The 22,746-nt window shown below is 46.0% G+C and overlaps 1 protein-coding gene across 1 annotated transcript in view; it reads right to left on the bottom strand.

Moving 5' to 3' along the window:
- DNAI1 (dynein axonemal intermediate chain 1) overlaps positions 1–22,746 on the bottom strand; it is a 148,085-nt gene that overhangs the window by 24,542 nt on the left and 100,797 nt on the right. The window contains exons 17-19 of the mRNA XM_071580462.1: positions 20,334–20,482; positions 19,376–19,475; positions 4,941–5,126 (exon numbers count right to left, since the gene is read on the bottom strand). Of these exons, the coding sequence (XP_071436563.1) occupies positions 4,941–5,126; positions 19,376–19,475; positions 20,334–20,482 (435 nt within the window). The remainder of the gene's footprint in view (positions 1–4,940; positions 5,127–19,375; positions 19,476–20,333; positions 20,483–22,746) is intronic.

Genomic DNA, 22,746 nt, shown 5'->3' with positions numbered 1-22,746 from the left:
AACCCTCGAGTGAAACCCGGAAGGCTCACTAATTAAACAGCTCTGCCCGAAACTGATTTTTCTTACAGCAATGCTTCCCTCGGGTGAACTCAACCACACAAGGTCATTAAAAATTAGAAATGATATTTTATTAGTTAAACAACTCCTGCCTGACATCCACTGCAATATTTAAGGAGTGCTTGGAGTCCAAAAGTGGCTTGGACAACATCAGAGAGCCACTTGTTCCTACTGCTGCATCTTAAAACACTGCAAGCATTTCTGCCCCCCACTTCTGAGTGCTGAGTAGAAGGACCCAAACCAGTTTCCCTGGCCTGCTTGCACAGGACAAAATCTGATGCCATGAGCTTTCTGCCCAAGCAGGGCTGGATGCTCAGGGAGATGGGTGTTCAGCAAGGCCAGTGCTGGACCATGCTGCTGGTAGTTTGGTTGCAAACACACCTTCAGCCAGCTCTGTTTTCTGCCCCATGGTTGCCCTTCCCACAGCTTGGGTTCAGCTGCCTTTGCCCCACCAAGCTCCCAGGCTCTTGGAGCTGATGCTTAGCAGTTGAGTAGTGTGTTTCTAGGGACTCCCAGGAGTTCACACAACTGTCCCACAGGGTTCACACAATCCAGAGACAACAAAAACAGGCATAGAAAAACCTCTACCAGGATCACACCTCATGGAAACAAACAGAGCTCACTGCTCTGGGGCAAGGGGATGTCTTTGTCCTGCCCTGGAGACTTCAGCTGTGGGACTAGGGAGGGCTCCAGGGCATGAATCACCAGGGCACAGACACAAGGACGCCTGCTTTGCTTCCTGTTCCCTGTATACAGGACCTCTGTGCCCTTTGTGTGTCCTTGAAACAAGTGCCTGGTAGGTGGCAGAGCCCCTGTCTCCAGCTTCCTCTCAACAACAAATGCACCTTTTCCCATGTGCCACTAAATGATTTGGGATGCCAAAACTCACAGGGAGTTTTAGGAAGTTTTTTGAAGCTTTTACTCTGTGTCTTGGTGGAAGTCACTTCTGAAAACACCACCTGAGTGCTTTTGCAAAGTTTCCCCTTTGGCATATTTGTTCTGCCAAGTGTTCATAAATGAGGCTGTGCTAATGTTGCTGACAGCAAAATTCAGAGTGCTAAATAACCCTTTTTAAAGATCCCCAAGTGTTTTGCAAACATGAATTAAGCTGCAGGTCAACCCTGCAAATTATTCACTGAGCTCTTGAACCCTCCCTCCTTGTTCAAGGACATGAAGACAGGAAAGTCCAAGGTCTTATCCTTATCCTTCCTTCCTATTTCCACTTATCCACCACATGACCTTTAACTAACAGGCAAAACAGAATAAATTCCAAAGGCCTGAAGTCCCAAGCGCAGTCCCTCTTTGTAAGCCCTATCTTGTAAGCCCAGAGATAGCCAAGTAATCTGCAGAACAAGGAGCAGACAGCACTGTGTCTGTTTTTAGGGGGAAAACTCAGTTTGGAATGACATGTGGCTAATAAGAGTTCTCTCAAAAAAAAAGGTTGATTAGGCTGCTTTTCATGCCTGTCTAAAGGAGGTGTCCCAGCAATGTGGGAAGGCAAAGCCCCATGCCATCAGTCTGAAACAGAGAGATAGTGGGACTGGGATGAACCCGTTTGCCCCATCCCTTTGACATTCTGGGTTCTGCCAGACCTCAGCAAAAGGCACCTCTTCATCTCCAAAGGAGCTGACAGAAGCCAGACCAGGCAGCTGAGCTCACAGGTGCTGGGGTTGATGTGAGGGCCTAACCTTCAGAGGCACTGACTGTGGCTTGTCCACTTGAGTGCAGGGCAGGTTCCCCACTGGGTTCAGTGGGGATCTGTGGTGAACAGAACAGCCTGAGACACCCAGGTACTGAGTCAGGCACAGACAGGTTTCTCTATCTCCAAGGAGACAGCTGGGATGCCAGGATTCCTCAGCACAGTTTTGGATCTTCCCTTAAAAAACAATGTCTGGAAGTTGCATGACTGTTAACTCCACCATGGGGACTCCCAGAAAAGAGGGAGAAGTTGAGCCATTTTACAAACGAATGCTGGTTGCATAGGGTAAGGGTTTAAAGAGCACACTGACTTGATCTTTAGAGGAGCCAGGATCAATACTCTGGAAGTACATCTGACTTCCCACAGTGAGCCGGTACTCTTGCAAACACACGGCTGGAGGCTTTGTGCCAAGGACATGAAGAGTGGTGCAGGCACAGGAAGGAGGCAGACAGGAGGACACAGTGGATGGCACTGCCTGTTCTGCCAGGCCTTGAATTCTCTCTGTTAAAGCACCCTCTTCCATCACCTAATCCTCCTCACCCCTTGTTCACTTGTGGCATTGAGCAGGCTGGGCTAGATCCACCACTTTGCCACCATACTCCATATCACCTGTTTTAAATAATCCTATCTTTCTACCTCCTATCTCCAGAGACAAGCTGGCTGCAGCCAATGAACCTGCACACAAAACCAGCCATATCTGAACATCCCTCTTTCCTCTCAACATGTACAGGAAGCAGTTAGTTCGGTGTTCAGGGTCCCTTCAAACTTTACCAGGACAGCAGAAGACAGATAGTTTAATAACATCAGAGCAGCAGAGTCCATTTCCATCCCATCTATATGTTGCCTGGTTTATGGTACCTATTAGTTTAAGGTCAGCAGTAAGTGATTGGTCACTTCTGAACTAACAGTTTAAATTTTTTTGTCAACAACACGCAATTTTGCTTCTCAAGAAGGTCAGCCAAGGGCGTTGACAACAATCATACCTGCACAGAGGGCTGCAGCTGGCCACCAGGAATGGAAGGAGACATTTGAATCCATACCTGAAGGATGGGATGCCATCCAGAGGGACCAGGACAAGTGCAGGAAGTAGGTCCGTGGGAAACTAATGAAGTTTAATAAAATGAAGTGCAGGGCAATGGACATGAGTCAGGGCAACTCCCAGTAACAATCCAGGCATGAATAGATGAGGAGAACCTGGGATGCTGGTGGGTGAGAGGCTGGACATGACCTTGCCATGTGCACTCACAGCCCAGAAACCAAATGTGTCCTGGGCTGCACCCAAAGCAAGGTGGGCAGCAGGTGAAGGAGGGGATTCTGCCACTCTGCTCTGCTCTAGTGAGACCCCACCTGGAGCTCTGCATCCAACTCTGGGGTCCCTGGCACAGGAAGGACATGGACCTGTTGGAGTGAGTCCAGAGGAGGCCACCAAGAGGATCAGAAGGATGGAGCACCTCTCCTATGAGGAAAGGCTGAGAGAAATGAGATTGTTCAGCCTGAAAAAGAGAAAGCTCTGGAATGACCTAATTGTGGCCTTCCAGTACCCAAAGGGAGCCTGCAAGGAAGACAAAAAGGGACTTTGTACAAGTCTATGTATTGATAAGACAAGGGATTGGATTCAAACTGAAAGAGAGTAGGTATAGACCAGATATCAGGAAGAAATTCTTTACTGTGAGGGTGGTATGGTTCTGGCACAGGTTGCCCAGGGAAGCTGTGGCTGCCCCATCCCTGGAAGTGTTCAAGGTCAGACTGGATTGAGCTCTGAGCAACCTGGTCGGGTGGAAGATGTCCCTGACCATGGGAGGGGTCTTGGAATTACATGATGTTTAAGGTCCCTTCCAACCCAAAGCCTTATAAGATCCTGACCCAGAGTGCAGTATTGCTGGGTGCTGCTCAGGCCACAGCTGGGGTGTGGAGAGAGCACCCACCTTTATGTGTGTGACCTATCTCTGCTGCTTAAGCCCCTGTGAAACCAGGGTCCATGGCAATCACAGTTCTCAGCCTCATCAGGACTCCCAAAGCAACCAGGAAACTTATCCTGAGCCAACCCAATGACAGCCTTGAGAGCTTGGATGCTCTTGGGCTGTAGTTTTGATGGAAGTAGAAAAGAGTGAAGCATATGAGACATTCTCCTCCACAAGTCCCACAGCCCAGTCCCAAACAAACTGCCCTGCTAATGTTTTCTTTGCCCTCTAAGCACAGGGTAAGATTCACATTTCCCGTGGCATCTGGCTGAAGGAACTGTTTAAAAATCACTCTGAAGACTCTGGAGTGACACAAGTGTGATTAGTTCCTGGCCAAAGACCCTGCCTAATACAGGGGATTAGTAGAGCATATAAAACATTTGGGAGTATATAAATAAAAGATGATCATCTTGAGAAATTGCTTTCTTGGATCAGTTCTGAAAAGCCTGAAACTGAGAGACTCCACTTAACACAAGACAACTGGATATGAGAATTACAAGGGCTCAGAAAGGACACTGCACTTACAGCAATTCAACCCATAGCTGGATGAAGACCAGAAAAAAAGTACAGTAATGGATCTGTGTGAGAGAGATCATCATCCTTTGCAACTAGCCCTCACTGCTGGGTAGGAAAAAAGACTTTACCAACTCCCAGAGGCACAAGTATCTCATTGCTGTCACTTGAGACAAGGATCCCAAGTCTCCTCACGTATGAAAGAACACTGCTTGCTCATTTACAGCACATTTGACATGGTAGGCAGGGGACAGGCTCTGATGCAGGAGCACAAGAGGACAGGCAGCATGGGTTCTGTGGGAGGACTTGGGAAAGAGTTGAGATCTTTTTTACTTACTTTCAAGGAGTTTTGAAAGTAAAACCTAAGGCTCAGAAAATAGGCGAGCTTTGGGAAAAAAATTAACCTCTGCAGAGCTTCTGGAGCAGAGCTTTTCTGAATCATGGTGAGAAAGTGCCCCCACACAGCAAACCCAGCAGTCCCCACTCCTGCCCAGGAGCAAACTGAGCCTTCTTACTCTTATAGTAACAGAGGTATGGATTTAACACACCAAACATTCTACTAGAAGGTCTGAGGTAATTGTAAGCTAAAGCTTGCTAAAGCGAGCAGCTTTGCCAACATCATTGCATGGAAGGAGAGGGGACAGTGACAAGGCATGAAGAGACCTGCTGTGGTTTGGTACCTCCATTAGGGGAATGCAGCTTATCCTTACCTTGGGCATCTTGCGCAGATTGGGAGAGAGCTTCAAGGAGGTGATGAGGCCCCGTTCATCTCCAACAATGATAATAGGGTAGACAGGATTAAACTGGATATGGGTTGTTTTATTTTTCTTCCTGGTCACCACTAGCTGGGAGCAGAGAGGTTCATACTTATTAATGTTCAGATCAAACACATGGGCCTGGGGAAAAAAAAGGCAAAAAACAGCAAAAGGGATTAATTAGGCAAGAACATCCCTCAGTGGCAGCATGCTGGCTGGATAAACCAGAGAGAAAACGTCCCATGGGAAAAACGTCCCAGCCTCAGCACTCAATTACCATCTGTTGTCAGGGTCATGGTTCTCTTCTAACTAATCAGTGTGCAGAAGCCACTTACGCTTCTTGTAAGGAACTGCCCCCTCATGCAGGGCCTCTCCTGGGGGCAGGACCACTTCTCTGCTGCCTGTGCAACCCTTGGCAAGACTCCAGTTGATCCAGGCTGCTGAAGGTTCAGAGCCAGCATTGCTGAACCCACAGTTCTCAATTTCCCTTCTCAGTGTAAGTAGTGAGACAAAGAGGTGTTAAATCAGAGTTTAACACAGACTTATGCCCAAAAGGGGGAATGTTGTCAGAAATTCTGATTAGTGCTTATTAGAGAGCTTTTTAACAGTTCCAGCTTAATAATAAAAATGAAGACTGAAAGCAGTAAGTACTGGGGAAGTGATGGGAACAGGGACAGTTAATGGTGTACCCTGGGGTAATGCCAGGGTAGCAGAGGATAGCTGCTTCAGACACATGTCCTTCTCTCACAGAATCAAGAGAAATGCCAGGTAAAGATTGGCCAAATGAGAAAGGTGAGGATGGAGGGAGAGAGACCCGAGGATGCAACCAGGCAGGATTCCCACTGGCATGGACCTCAGACCTCTGGCACTGATACAGCAGTGACACAGACCTGCCACACCACCATCTGCCTAATAATGTACATTTCATTAAGACTCCAAAGGGACCAGTGGCAGTTATTTGAGAGAATGTATTAACTTAACATTATCTCCAAATAATTGCAGTTGGCTCCCATTATTGATACAGACTGCAAAGACTAATAAAACATGATGCCACTCTCTTCCTCAGTGCCAAGGCCAGCAGTCACCAGCATGTTGGACTCCCAGCTGGTGTCCACTGTGAAGACTTTCAGCCTTATGTTTCTCTTACCTTTTCTGTCTTCAGAAAAACTAGGGAATGGAATATTTTATTCTAACAAGTACAGTGGGAATATAGAGGAAATTAGGACTGAACTACTTGTACACTTTCGGACAGCTGTGTCTTGTTTACCAGCACTTAAGAGACAGAGGAAACATAATTTCAACAGTATGCCATGCTCACAGTTTGAATCTAGGAATTATCTGAAATCAGACAATGCTACTCTATAAAAGCTCATTCCAGAGAGCCTGGAGGGTTTTGTATCAAATCAGTACATTTACCTTCCCATTACACAGCAATGAGCTGGTGAATTTTATCTGAATCCATGTGTAGCAAAGAGCTGGGCCATCTGCAAGCAGAAGTTTCATGAGCTGCTGTGTGTTCATAGGTTTAAAAGCCCTATGCCAGTAGCAACTTGTGATGTCCTTGGTCTGGGCAGGAGAACAAAGAAAGGTTCTATCAATGTAAAAAATATGAGGATGATTACTTCCAGAAGTAGAATAAGACTTTTCCAGATGGGAAAGCACTTGAAAATGGACAAGGTTCTCAGACATACTTTGAAGAAATCCATGACAGTACAATTCAAGAAGGCAATCAGCCACAGAGGAGGATCTGCAGTGTGGAGAGCCCTTCCCCAGAAGGCTCTGTTCCCCAGTCAACAGAAGCACGGGCGAAAGCATGGCAGCATTTTTATCTGCTCAAAATATCAGATGCCAGCATTAAACACTCAATCTTGGCCTGACACTTGAGGTCTCAGAGTCCATGAAAGGTAATTCCAATTTCCTGCTCCTAGACATAAATAAAGGTGGCTGTTCTCGCTTGTACTTTACACCTGCTGTCTTACCTATTATCTCTGAAACAGAACAAGCACTCTTTCAAATCTATCAGTCTCCCATGATCCATACTCACTAAAGATCTAATTTCTTGCCTTCACAGAATACTTTTATTAATTTAGTAACCTAAGAGCCTGGGAAATGCCCTCTGCTTGAACAGCAACATTTAAGCTAGCAAAAAAAAAAGGCAACAGGGAAGCAGTGGCCAGGTTTCTTTTCAGCAGGCAGGTCTGCACTGCTCTCTGCAAGGCTGTCAATGTATCCTACCTGCACATCCTGCCCAGCCCTGCACTGGAGAAAGGCAGCATGTCTGAAGGCTCAGTGCTGGAGTGCTGAGCAATTTAAACTACTCTGGGTGAGGCTGTTTTTCAAAAATGTCACGGACAGCCCAGACAAGCACAATGCCTGGGACGAGAACTCGAAACTATCAGCAATGTGGAGAAGGTCAAAAGCAAACAAGTTTATGAATGTTCCTACTATAAAGCTCCCCTTTTATGAGCTTCTAAACAAATGGGCTTGTTTTCCTTTGCCAAGGGAATCATGGAAAAGAAGAAACTATTGCAGTACTTCAGCTGGAAACATCAGCCTCATATCAGCTGTCAGATGGTGCAGATGGAGGGGTGGGCCACAGGCACCAGGAAGGACTTCAGAGGCTTTTATTTAAAACCTTACCACCACTCTCAGGAGAGAGGGAAACAGGATCAGACCAACACTGCTTTTGGTGCTTTGGGAGTACCTTAAAAGGGGCACAGGGCTTCCCACAACACCTGAGGCAGGTTAACAGTGCTGCAAAGCAGCAAAGCTACATGTGACCAGCACCATCTACAGAGCTGCTCTGGGCTTTGGGCAGGGCTTTGTGCCCAAAGAATGAGGCATTTAAAACCTTGAGTCTCCTTGGGACTCCTACTCCCATGAGCTGGCTCAGGTCCTGGGATTAAGGATTATGGAGCAGGATCCAGCTGGACCCTAGAGACTCACCAGTTACACACAGTTTCTCTCCACCCCCCTGCCATGGTGGCTCCTGTCCCTCCAGAGTACAGGTCACTGTTTGCATGCAGAGATGGCCTCTCAGGCCTTGCATGATGACCTCTCTCAGAGTGTATGACCCAGGGAAGAGCAACCATGGCCCACAAAAGTGTTACTCAACTCCATGTGTGACTCCAGCATTCCTGAGGAGCAGGATGACCAGAAGCAGAGCCACATCCAAACCCTCTCCATGGAGCACAGGTTCCACATCAGGCACTCATCCAGCAGCATCCACATGAGAGATGACATTCAGACACTGCCAGGCAGTGGGTTCATATGGGCATCTTTATGGGGATTGTTACTTGTATCAGTATTCTTCCAGAGCTTACAAACCAGTGAGGTCCCCCCATTGCTGCCTGAAAAGTCTGTGAAAAAACACTCCAAGGCAATTTTGGTAGGAGATAAGAGAAGAGAGCAGTGGCTTTAATGAGCACCCAGACTCACCCAGGAATACATTGACGTGCACTTCTGCAAGCTCTAATTTCCATGGCTTTTATAATCTGATCCATCCAACCACTACTTTACACATCTCCAGTTTAACTTTTTCCTGCCCCAGCCTCAGCCCTGTTCCACCCCCTCAGGATTTGAGTCGAGGTCGGTGAGACCTCTTCTTCATCAGTCTCCTCTTCCTCAGACTTGTGGAGTTCTTCCAATGTTCTGACTTCTGGGTCACTGTGCCCCGTGTTTATGTCTCCTTTTGATATTCTTCAACCTTCTGCCTTGAAAAGAGACTAAACAGCTAAAGGAATTTGAGCTTATTGATCTGGGGCAGGGGTAACAATAGAAAGACATTAAACTCAAACTGCTAGAAATATTAAGACACTAGATCTGCTTTTGCTCCAGCTACTGTGTTCCTCAAATCTATAAAATGTGAAAATCCAAAATCAAAACCCCCTTCCTGCATCACTATGGACAGTTCCCCCTCTCCTGCCAGCAATGCATGCCACTCCTCACGCTGCCTGGGCTGGGCCCTCGCTGCAGGGGCTGAGACCTGGGGCATCACACTTGCTCACCCACAGTCATCCCAAAGCAATACAGAAACTACAAAGTGAAGGTTTAAAACCTCTGATTTTCATTGCTCAGAAAGTGCTTCCATTCTGGTGCATGTCAGCAGAGAAGGGAACAGAAGCCTCCTTACAACAAACTCACTTCTATCAGATACTTTCTTCAGATCCAGTAGAAGTAAGTCAGGAACCTGCAAGGTCTGGAGCCCTGCTGCTTGCAGACCACACCAGACACCTTCTATTTTTTCTGCTAATAGCTAAAAATATAATATGTAAGTGCATTTCAGCTCTTTTTTTACAGAGTTCTTACTAACAATATGTGGTCACTTGCAAAGGAACATAAATCAGACTCCAAGACCAAGAAACCTGGAAAGAGACACAGAGAGGTAAAAGAAATCTGAAAATGTCTGAAATAGGAAAGTGTAAGAACTCTGCTTCCCCCAGCTTAGCTGCAGGAGAATAAAACTCCAGTTGAAGTAACCAATGACTCCATTGGAGTAACCAATGACTCCAACAGCAATTTTATCTATGATTCCTTTAAATCTTCGGGCCCAGTCCAAGAAAGCACAGGAGAACATATCCCACCTTTCAGACAAAGCCCAGGCTGCTGAGCTAAGCAGTTCCTTGCAGCATGAGGATTTATGAGCTGGCATTAGCCACAATCAAAAGAAGAACAGACCCACAATACTCAAGAGCTGGACAGTCTGACGGTGGACATGCCAGGCAGGTGCTCAAAGCAAACTTCTTGATGGAAGGACAGCTACTCTGGTAAGTCAGTAGTCTCTCAAAAGCAATACTGAATTTAAGCAGTTGTCCAGTTATCTCTAAGGTGAAACAAGGTGAATTCTGCAGTTTCTGATGCTTTCTATCCAATAAGAACAATTTTAAACTGCCATCACAGTAACAACTGAGCCTTCATGCTTGATGTATAGGCAATAATGAACTTAAGTCTACTGTATTACAGTTGCAGAAAATATTTGACATAAATGAGCTGCTTTGATGCCTGACTTCCCAATAGCCAGAGAAGAAACCCAGTTCAGTTGCATCCAGACCAATAGCTCCTCTGTCTATGAATCATGTGAAAGCATTCCACCTCCCCAAATCCAGCTGTTCTCCACTGAGGCTTCATACAACTGCACTGTGAGGCTGGCACAGCGTGTGTCCAAGACTAGTACCAAAGCTCCAGCACCACACCATGTTCAGAGTTTTGAACAACTCATTTCTCCCACTCTGCTCTACAAACTGCACTTAATAGCCTGAAAGCCAGTCCTGGCTCTCAAGTGTTTGGCAGCTCTGAGGTGACTTGGAGCCCTCTGTCTCTGTATCCTGTGTCATTCCCTGCCCTGCAGCACCAGGAGGGAAATGCAACATAATCTGCAGGGAAGCTGCACCCTCCAAACAGCAAAGCTTCTCTGCCAGCAGAACAAACTACTTGACTTTTGTGGCCCATGAAGAGGGGGGCTGAAGAGCTACTTTGACCTACCCTCCCTTTATTTTAAGCCTCAAACTCCCGCTGGGTCTGCCATGGCTGCAGTCTTCACTGTCCTTTTATTCCAGCCTTACAAGCCTTCACTCCCCAGCAGAGGTCTGCACAATGCTAACGTGTTCAAAAACAACCTGATGGCAACCGGAACTAAGGCTGGGGAGAAATATATATGTGTGTAAGAACAAGGCAGATGTGCCTGGTAACTTGGCAACAAAAATAATACCAGTGCAGGAGCAAAAGGTGAGGGGTAATTTAATACCATGCTGCCCTTTACCAGTTGACATCTCTTTCAGTGCTTGGCTTTCACTGTCCTTTGTGATCGATTTACCTCATTTTCTTGACTGAATCATCCATTTGCAAACTCCACAGATGATTTGTTTCCAACTCTCAGGTAATACATTTAACAAGTGGGCAGGCCACCCCCAGACTCTGTCAGGCATCAAGACAGCTGCTGGAGCATCCCAAAGGCACTGGGCAGGCAGGGCAGTCCCAGTTTGCATCGAAGCCAAGCTGCCATGAGATGTAGGCCTTACTTTGCACAATTTCTATACCACCAACTGTAGCCAGAACAGCTTCCAATACAATTAATTTTCTCTAGGAGGACACCTTTGAGTTACAAATGAGCACTGTAAGATGGTCCTTAGTCCCTCTGACATCCAGGGCAGTCAGGGGCTTGGCAGGAAGAAACAAGACCTGACTTAGAAAACATTAATTGCCTCCCTGCTACTGCAATGACAATACAGGAATCCTGGTACTGCTGTCCTGATCCTAGCACCAGACAGACCCTAAAATTCATGGGCTTTCACAGCACATTCATGCTATTGGTAAAAGAACAGCCCCCAGCTCTGTTCAGAGGTAGCTTTGAGTTCAGAGGATGAGCAGGCATCTGTGAAAGCTACTTTTGGGGCTGAACCAGCTGAGTTTTGCCAGTCAGAGGCCAGCTGCATATGCTGGGGTATGGGAGAGGTCTAAGCACATCCCTTGGTCCTGCAGCATCCCAGCCCACTGCTCCAGGGCACGTGACACAGCAGGCAAAAGAACACTTGTGTCACCTGACTTAACTGTGGGAGCTGCTTCACTGTAGGGCTGCATCTCTCATCTTTTCCTCATTCAGTAAGAACTGGGTCATTCTTAATTTGACATGGTAGGAAAACAGCATCAGCCTCAGCTGACTTGACTCAGCTCCCACAAATCAGTAAGAAATCAAAGCCTCAGCACGCAGAGGAACAGCTATTCATTCAGACAGGCTCAGGATCATTTGGTCTCTTCTGGAGAGAAGAGACATTGTTTTACAAGAAATTACTAGTTTATCCAAGCCAGCTTTCTTGTCCGTCACCACTTGTGCCAGCCTGGCTCTGCTCTGAAAGCCTCCATGATTAAGACATTTTCCTTCATGTCTTGGTTCTGCACATTTTGAATGCTGTTATCTGGTGCTAAACAGGTGACACAGCCTACCCCTGAGCTAGCTGCACTTCAGTCTGGTCTAATATGATCCTTTTATGTTGCCCGTGACGATTGTTTTTCTCCTCTTTAACATTAATACCATGCTTTAGAATGAATCACAAAGCCTCCTTCTGCTCTTCACATTTGTAATGAATTCAATGTTATTTTCCAAATCACTTCTGAAAGGTGAAAGTCAAACACAGAACTGAATCTCTTCTGAACTCATGCACTAGCTAGGCTGATGAGAGCAGCCATAATCCCTCCTGCAGAGCAGAGATGACCCTTCCTTAGAGAGTACTGAATGTCCAGCCTGAGCTCAGGCCGTGCTCATGTAGTGACTCTCCCCTGCATCTCCCAGCTGTGGCTCAGCAGAACAGGGTTAGCAGGAGCACAGCAGCACAGGCAGTCCCCAGCCTCTCTCATGGTCCTGTTGGCTCCCCAGTTAGTGCTCATTTCATACTGCACATTTAGTTTGTGTCTTTATTGAATTTCATCTCGCTGATTGCAAATTGCTGCTGCGGCTGTCACACTCACTTACAATTTCAGTTCTGGCACTAAAGCACTCATAAGTCCTGCCTGCTTAGTTCCCTCAGAAATTACTGCTAGGTTTCAGTGCCAGCCTAGTCCCAGCAGCATCCCCTGCACACTCTGCTGAGGATGACTTCCATTGTGCCACATCTACCTGCTCTCCTGCCTTGTAGTTTGCTTGTGGACTGTGCCAGCTCTGTCCCTGGAGTCACCTGTAGGCACGTGTTACATCCTCTTCCTCTGATCTACCAGGCCTGTTACTTTCAAGAATATATTAGATCAGTTTTATGTCATATGGCCTTACTAAAGCTGTACTAGGCTCCCTGTTGCTTCATCTGCCAATGCTTACAAATAGAGCAATGAATGATTAGTCCCAGGATCTTTCTGAATAGCATATTTAGGCTGGCTAATCTCTTCTGCACTGTCATAGTCCTGAATACTGGGCAAAGAGTTTTTCTTCCAATCTGCTGTCTCTTCCCTACTCTGCCATCCTACCATGAATACCTAATAAAGAACAGGGAGACTGTTTCAACCAGTCCATAAGTGTCCCAGGACAATTCTCCCAAGTCTCTGCTACCTGAACACATTCCAGCTGTGCCAGTCCCTCTCTCTATTGGGACTCTCTACTGGGACTCACAGCCCAGCCCCTGATGTTCTCACAGATCATGACCAAGCTCCATCTCTCCACGTGTTGGCAGGGTCCTGGCTGTGCCCTGGAGGCTGGGGCATGGGCAAAGGCAGGCAGCTGCACAAGGGAGAGCAGCATCAAGTCTGATGGGAGAGGCAGTCAGTGCACCTCATGGCAGGGCAACAAAGCTGTTCATAAGGCAGGTATTGAACTGTTATGGTTTGGAGACTGGCATTTAAAATGAACCAGTGCAGATTTCAGGTCATTATAAAATGCCAAGGAATAAAGATCAAGGTTCAGGAGCTGCTCTGTATGGAAGGATGGGGCAGACAGCTGGAGGCTCTCAGTGGCTGAAACACCAAAAGCCCAAACTTGCAAATTCAAACCAAAGTGAGGAACCATTCTTAGGAGTGGCCGGTAACAAAGAGCAGAGAGGTGAAGCTTTATAAACTTTGTAGATTCTCCTAATGGACTCTGTGCCTGCAGCAGGTTTTTGTCCAAAGTTTAACAGGTAAATCAACAAACAAAATGTTTTGAGATGCTAAATAATTTTTTTCATTCACATATGGTCATGAAGCAGAAAAGGCAAATTTGGTTCCTATGTGGTATTTGGGTTTTGCAGAAGAAAATGAACAGTTTTACAGGAAAAAACCCACTTATGCTGTAAATACAATTTCAAAGCTATTTTGAGAAAGCTTCTGCCCCCTTCAGCCTACTCAAAGGTCCTTCCAGGTGAAGGCAAGGAGACTTATGCTCACACAGGGATTTTACACTCCAGCAATGGCTCTGGCCATGGTGCAGAGAGCTAAGAAAGACTCTATTGCAGCAGAACTAGTGGTGGCCCCATACGGCATGGATAAACCCCACGGGCTACTGCAGAAGGGTAGGAGGAAAGACTCAGATGCAGCAGGGACATTTGAAGTCATGTGCACTGTCCTGACACCACTGGGCAAAAGCTGAGATGCTGAGAGGTCTGCTGGCACCCCAGATTCACACCCTACAAAGAGAGGCAAGAGTAAGTCCAAAATAGCCTGTGAAATATTTGCAAACCTGAAAGGTTTAACAATCCCCTTATCTGCAAAATCAATCATGCTTTTAAAAACAGACTGGGTTTTTCTTCCAGTCAGTGCTAAATGGGCAGCAAGTTTTTGCAAATTTCTCTGTGTGCAGACACACTACAAACTAAGTGTTTCTCTCCTAGCTGGGAAAGAATCCATACGGAGACCAGCAGGCAGAATACCCTTGGCATGTTACCCTGTGAGTCAGATACAACAGAAAGCTGGTCTTCAAGACTTCTCATTTAAAACAGTTGTACAAACAGTGAAATAAGTTTATATAAGCAGGAAAGAGCACAGTTGCTTCCTGAGCACCAAAACCCTTTAACTAAACTCCTGAAGGTTGGGGTTGTTTCAAGTATTTCATATCTTGAAAGGTCAATGGCTTCACTAATGGGGAGAAGCCCTGGAGTGTATGTCTGACCAGTTTTCTCTGCAGAGTGCACACTTGGATGGCATTTATCTTGAGGCTATCAATATTTACTGAAGATGGTTATAACATCTTCTTCTTCTTGCTGCATTAATGATGAAGAGCACAGCCCTCAAAATCATGACAGCAAATGGACTTGCACTTAGCGTATGCTCCCAAGCCAGTTGTAAAACCCCTGGTATCCTCCTTTTTGCACAGGACATTTCATAGCATCATGGGATTAGAAAGTAATTCAGGTTAGAAGAGACCCTCAGAAGTCCCTAAGTCTAACCTTCTGCCTAAAGCAAGATCAGCTCTGAGGTCCGACGTGTTTGCTCAGGGCTCTACTCAATGTGGTCTTGAAAACCTCCATGGGTAGAGATGGCACAGCCTGTCCAGGGAAGCTGCTTCACTACCTGACTGACTTCACGGTTGAAATTTTCCTTATATCCAGCACAAACCTCTCATTTTAACTCACTTCAGCTGTTGTGTCTCATCATGTACTGCTGTGAAGAGTTTGGCTTGAACTCAGTGATGACCTCCTGGCAGACTGGTGGCTTCTCCAGGCTGAGCAGGCTCAGCCATTGCATGGGGCAGCTGTGGCCTGGGATCCTCACTTCTGGGGACACTTGTGACATGGGTGTCTTTGGCTTTTTTAACAGGGGTAACAATTCATGTGTGAATTCAGCACAAGAAATCATCTGAATGCCCAGAAGTAGAGGAAAAGCCAACACCATGTCCTTATTTAAGGAAAGTAAGTAAAAGAAGCCCAAAAGGAAATTTCAGGTGTGAATCCTGCTTGTACATGTTTCGGGGGTTTTTTTCCCACTGCTTTAAGCATAAGTTTGAGATAGTCTTAAAGCAAGCTCCCAAAGGCAAATGCTGCTGAATGCCACAGGTTTGAATTCCACCCCTCTCATTCCTCTGCTCTCTGCCCTTACAATAAGTTGAGATCCAACATCCCCAAATTTCCTGTACCCCGGTTGTCTTCAATGCATGTCTCCCATCCTAGGCAGCCTTTTTCTACATGTCTGGCTTTTACCATTTACAACACAAGGTGTTCTCTAACTGCACTTTATTTCAGTGCTGATCTCATCAGTATCTGCACCCAGGGCTCTGTAGGAGATGGCCTGAAGGGGTCACAGAGATGCTGCCAGCCAAGGAAGTTGGAAGAATCATGCTTAGGAATAACAGATCTTTCCACCTGCCTGCTTTAGGAACCATTGTGGAATCTTCAAGGAATGTAAGCGTCACCTGAAATGAAATCACATGGTCAAACTGCAGTGGACTTTGCACACTGAAACCAAAGGTGAATGCTCTGTAACAACCACTCTGAGGGCATCCAGCAGAGAGCAGCTCCCATAAAAGCAGCTGGCTGTCCAGTACTTTTAAAATCAGGCCACTTATTTAGACACCTACTTCTAGAAATGGGAGACTTTTTTGTCCAGGAAGTGTTGGCACGTATTTGCACATCTTGATGATATTGTTATTTTATTTCAATTTTCATTGCAAATCATTTATGTTCATTCTGAAATAAAATGGCCAGCAGGCAAAGCAGGAGACTAAGGAAATTACCCAGAACATGATGGAGAGCAATAGCAGCAGTTACTATCCACTGCACCAGTGGCAGAATGTGCATGCTTGGGTTATTTATGAAGAGGTGGTGCTGGCCAAAGCAGATGCCCAGCTGCCAACAAACACACTTCATCATAATGCCCCTGATATTTCCAGCTTTTATTAAATCCCCACCTCCTGGATTCATGGGGATTGAGAGATTTTTAGATTCTAAAATGCCCCAATTTCTGAGTCAGGGGGCTCATGCACATGTTTTGAACACATAGTACCAGTCTGAGTAACGAAAAGTGTTTTACAAAGTATGCCAGGTATCCCTTCAAGACTGCATTGAGGGCCTGGTTTTAAAACTGCCTCCAGGCAACCTTCAAATTTTTCAGGCCTGATTATGTGCAGATGCAAAGATAGAGGCCATTTATGAACAGGAGGCCTTTAATGTTTTATTTTCTGGCTCCAGGTCCTGTACTTTTCTGTGCTGTAGAATCATAGAACATCCTGTTAATGCAGATATTTTCCTAGCATTAATGGAGCCTGCCCTTTGCAAAGCACAGAGTTATTCACAAGAAGCACACCCTGCTATGAAGTGGACTATGTCCAGAAATAAAAAGGCTGTAAAGAGCTATTTATTCCCCTTCCACTGCAGATCTAGAAGGTTCTGTTGAACAATGGAAACTAAGCTATGTCTCAGACACACCCTGCTGCAGCCAGCATGGTTAGTGGCTAACACAGCTAACACAGGCCCAGTGTTTCTTCCACCAGCATCAGTCCTGGCCAGCCTTCTGCAGTGGGAAGGCAGATTGATCTTGCCTGGACCTGTCCTTCCAGGCAGCCCAGTTTTGGGCTGCTCCTGGGTGATGGCCACTCTTCTCAGAGTGTGGGATAAAAGGCATAAAGCAGAATTAGATCTGGTTCCAGTTAGGATTTTAGATCCAAGGTAGTGATGTCTCAGGGGTTTTTGATTTTTTAATTTTTGTAGATTTTAGAAGTAATTGTAAAAATGCAGACTTTAATGTGGTAGTATTAAGTTCAATGTTTTCACATGCCAAACTCTACCCCATATCAATAGCTCAGATTCTTTTAGTTGTTTAAACTCTTTTCAAGATAGAAGGCCTGCAAAGTGAGGCACAAACATCAGCCAACAACCTTGGGTCTAAGAACACTGGAAAAGCTCCAAGGGCCCTATGTGTGCTGAGGAAGAGGGAGATGATGAAGAAGGTGTCCCACTGACCCATGACTCAAATCCTGAGGAGGTGTGACAAGGGGCAGGATGAGGCTGGACGAGAGATGTGTGAACTGAGGATTGGGTGGACAATATAAAAAACATGGAAATCAGTGTTCAAAGGGTGTGTGTGTCATCACATATTCCTGAGAGCCCTAAGCCCAGATATTAAAGAATCTACCTTTTTATCTTATCCCACACCAACTTGGCTCGGAGTCCAGTTTTTGGGGTCTCTTAAGGCATCAGTAGGATAGCCAAGGTGAGACACCCTGGGTACAAGTGCTGCCAAGGCAATCAGGCTTCTGCCTTATCCATAACCTCACATGAACTCCAGGCCCATGGATTCTGCAGCTAATGTGGCTGGGCTGTGGCATCCTGAGCTTCCAGGGAGACCAGGTGACCCAGTGAAGACATTTCTTTTGCTTACCTTGGGAAAGACAAATTCACAGCCTGAGCCAGTGTATCAGTGAAATTATTTTCTTGCTATAACATAAAGGTTAAATGGCAATAAAGCTTCCAAGGCATCAATTCAATGATAGAGACACATAAAGCCATCCTTTTGCTTGAGTAATTTTGGCCAACTGCACAGACTTTCCAGTTTATACCAGCTAAACATACAGCCCATGGTGGCAAAGCAATGTGGTCTCATAGTACTAAACCAGTATTGATGGATAGGTATATGTCCTGGCTACTTGCCAAGCCCAGAGGCACAAACATAACTGCCATGATATCCATATTAGGACTGGTATAAGGAGTTCATTACCAAATTATTACTCTTGGATACAGCCTCACATTGTGGGAAAATGTTGATTTTATTTAACTAAACCAAAGTTTTATTGGCTAACCCTAGGCATATTACTATAATTGGTCTTTTAATATAAATATATAACCACTTTATTCTATTGCTTCTCCTTACTTTGAAGGTGCTACTACAATGGATGGCTAGAGGCAAAAATGTAACTGCCATAATTTTAATATTAAGACTGGTCTAGGGAGTTCATTACCAAATTATTACTCTTGCAGACAGCCTCATATGGTGGGAAAATGTTGATTTTATTTAATTGGAACTAAGTTTTATTGGCTGACCCTGAGCATATTACTATAATTGATTTTTTTAAGTATCAGTATAAGTATATAACCACTTTATTGCTTCGCTATACCTTGAAGCTTTGGAACCACTGCCTTGATGTAAGATCATACCAGGGGAGTTCTGATCTGGGGTGTCATCTCTCCATCCCCAGGGACGCACGGGGAGGTCAGTGTTTTAATCCTGTTATGTGCAAGCTGCCCACCTGCACTGATGTGGCCCACAGGAGAGCAGGGAGGGACTTGTATGCACCTGCTTGGAGAAGGAGTGAGCCATTAATGCCCAGGGATATGTATGCCAAGGGCAGAGAAGCACAGGAGAAAGCAGCCTGTTCCCTGAACCCTGTTCTCCTCCCTGTCCTCTGAGTACCTTCTTCCCTGGTGTAAGAGAAAATTAGGACTGCAGGAAGTTTTCCTATGCCAAAAGTTGGGGGAGTTTAGCCCCCAGGAAGCCTCTGAGCTCAGAGAAGATAGCCCACTTGCACTTCTGATGGGGTTGTCAAGGCTGCAGTGAGATGTGCAGCTGAGCCCCAGCACCTGCTAAAACCCACTGGCTTTGACATCAGCTGTTTGCATGATTGGACTGCAACTGAGGGATTTCTGGCCCTGTTGTTTGCAAGGGTGTGGGAGACCTTAGGGGCAGAAAGAGCAAGAAATGCTGCTGGCCACATTTCCTCCTCTCTGTTGCTTTATGACTTCTGTGTCCTCTGTCATCACACTGAGCAAAAGCAAATTAACAGTTTTAGGGTCTTCAGCTACCAAAATGATCCTGCCATACAGCAGCAAGAAGTTCAGAGAATCTCCAGCCAAATCAGCCTCTCCCTGTGGTGGATTCCTGCTGGTGGAGAAACTGCAGCTACCTGACATATTTGGCCAAAACTGGGCTGATCATTCCCGTGCTCAGCCCAAATCTCCTTTGACTTTCTTTCAGCTCAGATCAGAGGAGTGTTGGTCTGAGCCTCTCACCTTGCCATCAGTGGTGACTGCAGCAAAGACTGTGGAGGAGTAAGGCGACCACGCAACATCCCCTACAGCACAGCTCAGATCAAAAACAAACATTGGAGTCCTATAAAAAAAAGACAGAGAGAGAAGAATTCATTTAAACAGGTGCTGCTCTGGAAGAGTAACATTGAGCTATAACCACTTGGATGTTGCAGGAGTGGGAGTGTATTTCTCTGGGTCAGATGACAGCCAGGGTCCAAGTCAAAGGCAAAGCAAAGCTGAGCATCAACACAAATGGATCAGGATTTGACCTGCTATGATGAGAAGAGAGGTAGCATGTTTCTTTCTTTCTGAATGCATTTTGAAAGCTTCTCCCCAACACACACAGCAACATGGAGTCTCTCTGGTTAACAATCATATGGGAAACAGTGATTTTCCCTCTCTGGACTTCTGACAATAATATTGAATATTAGAGCACCATTGGCAACAGGAAATACTTGACTCTCATTGATATACAAGAAAATCAATGTCCTGATTGAAACCAGACATTCCTCAACCACTAACCCAGAACTTCATTCCATATTTTTAAGTGTAGCAATTTTTTTTTTTGCCTCTCTAGCTCTTAGGAGGTTTCTGGCCCCTGAGGCCATAAGTCAACCCCCGACATTTCTCTGTAGCATTGCTTCAGAAGAATCAACCTCCCACAGAAGGTCCTGCCTGAAGAAAGCTAGGTCCAGAGAAAAGCAGCCAGGCTCTGTGCTGAGCTCCACTGCTTAGCAAGCTCTTTGGGCAGCCAATGCTCGATCCTACATGTCGTTCCTGAGGAGTAAAAACCTGAGTCATCAGATCAAAAATAAGAAAACAATTAGCATTATCAACACCCGGGGGGAAAACCAAGACTGAGGTATGAGCAGAGTTGGCATGTGCAGCTGGCAGGTCAGGCTGGACCTCCTTGCCCTCACCAGGACCCAGCAGAACGTACTTGATGGTGTGATCCCAGATCTTGACTGTCCAGTCAGAGCTGCAGGAAATGAAGACTTGCAAGTGGTAGGGATTCCAGCTGATTGTGTCCACGGCCATGTGATGGGCTTCAAATACATCCAGAAACTGGCTTGAATAGTTTTTGGAACACTGCAATAGAAAGAACTAGTCAGTAATCAGAGCTAGACCTTCTCCTGAAGCTCAAATTTCTGCAGAAAGATGTCTCTGAATAGTCATAGGGCCTCTCTGGATCTTCTGGGCTGGCTGGGAAGAGGTGACTGGTACCCAGAGGTGTACAGAAAATCGATAATTTAGCATGTACTGTTTCACCCCATGTGCAGCCAACATCTAGCTCTTCCCTGCAATACACAGAGATAAGAATTGAAGTTGTCTGGTTGGATTTACAGCCAGAGCCAGAGCCCAGAGCCCATTCTCCACTGTGGGAGCCCCACTGCTTTCCTGCTAGCCTGGGCTCCTGCTGTGTCTCTGTAAAAGGTTCACAAGAAAGACACAGGAAAACATTCCCTGTGCTGTTCAGTAGCACACAGCACTGTGTGCATTTAAAGTGTTGAAGTCAAAACCTCCAGTAACAGTCCCCTCAGCATGAGAAAGTCCTATCAGACCCTTTGGCTCTAAGGATTTTGGAAACATGCTAAAAATCCCTTTGCTGCCATGACCCTGCTCTGAGGCCCTGCCCCATCACACAACTGCAGCTCTTTCTTTTGTGCCCCTTGTGACTTCCTGCAGGGGTGTGGGAACCATCAGAGGTTGGCTGGAACTCAAGGACATCCTCAAAGCATCAGTGGGCCCCACTGGACCCCAGCCAAGAGCAGCCTGTGAACTGGACAACTCCCCCACATGTGTGACAGCGTCAGACTGGCAGCATCAGTGCTCAGGTGTTACTGAATGCCAAAATGTAGGATGTCTACAAGTGCTGGCAGACATTTGGGAGCCCTGGAAAAGTCATTTTGTGTGTGTTTATGAAGGGTGGAGAAATTACAATCTACTTGTCTGCAAGCAGATTTGACCCAGGTCCTGATCCAGGTCCTGTCAGTTTTGTGTAAACATAAAAATTAGGTTTCCTGCCCAGACCTCCTGCCCTCTGAGCATACTAGCGGCTTCCTTCACTAGTGACAAAGTTCTCCTCTCACATAAAATGTTCTCTTGCTTGTGTTCTCACACACAACTGTATCCACAGTTGGTTTCAGGATTTTCTGTTGGTTTGCCTCAGTACTGTCACAACAAGAACGCAGTAACACATCATCTGCCTGAACAGCAGGATTGCTGAAGTGTTACATGACTTTAATTATTGCAAACCAAAGCTCTAACTAAGGCTTAACTGTTTTTCACACATGACACTTACTGTCTGGGTTCTCAGACCTGTTCACTGGTTCAGGTACTGGATTAAGGGTGCTAACCCATTCCCACAGCAGCAGCTCCTACATTCCTGGGAGGTTTGTTGTGGTAGGAAACAGAAACAAGAAAGTGGCTTCTGTCCCACTGAGATTTACTGACAGGGTCTAGTGCTTGCTAATAGTTTGCTGCATACTCAGAGTTACTGTTCCTGTGTGTAATTATGGGATGAAAATCTCCTCTAATGGCATGTTTCATAACTTTACTTCATAATTCCTAATGTTCAGCCATCAAGAAAATTGGTACTTGGCTTGTTTTGAAAATCACTTTGCTGTGAACAGACAGAATGGATCACAAGTAAGTAACACAAGAGAGAAGCTGCTTTATCCATCTGTCCTTCCAAGTACGTGGATTGAAGGTCCCTAATAGATGACAACTTTGAAGAGTGAGATCTGAACCAGATTTGTGTGCATCCAACAGAACTGTGATGCTCAGTGCTCTGCTTTCAAAACCTCGTGGGGGCTGAGCCCTTGGCCAGTGCTGCTCTCTGGGCACTGGTACAGGAGGCCCATCATGCCATGCCCTGGATGTGCTGATCCACAGCACGGGATTTGCAGGCTGCACCAGGAAAGGGATCTGCATTTTTTTTCTATTAAATCAGCAGATAAAAGGTTTCTGTAGGGCAGATTCCTATCTGTGCCCCATGTGAGATAGAACCTTCTGTGCCTGCTTTAGCCTGAAGGCATCCACACGTTCACCACAACCTTTGTCACTGTCCCTGAGTACAAGGCAGGGCCATGTTCTTTCCAAGAGGCATTTTGAAGAAACGCCACAAACCTGAGAAAAAGCTCCAAAAAAGGGTATAACTTTAATGAATGAGTTTCTGAGCTAACTAGAAGTGCTGGCAAAGTATCTCCCTGCTATTCAGTTTAAGTTATTAGACACGCCAGGATAAAAAACCAAACCCATAGAATATGTGACACCTAACTCCTGGCAGGAGAGCTCTGAAGAGGATGAGTAGATTCAGAGAGAAGGCACTTGTGCAGCCTCTCTGATCTTCT

This window comes from Pithys albifrons, chromosome Z (assembly GCF_047495875.1).
Source record: "Pithys albifrons albifrons isolate INPA30051 chromosome Z, PitAlb_v1, whole genome shotgun sequence".
Lineage (NCBI taxonomy): Eukaryota > Metazoa > Chordata > Aves > Passeriformes > Thamnophilidae > Pithys > Pithys albifrons.
Note: the sequence above shows the minus strand (reverse complement) of the source record. Positions and strands in the feature narration are given on the sequence as shown.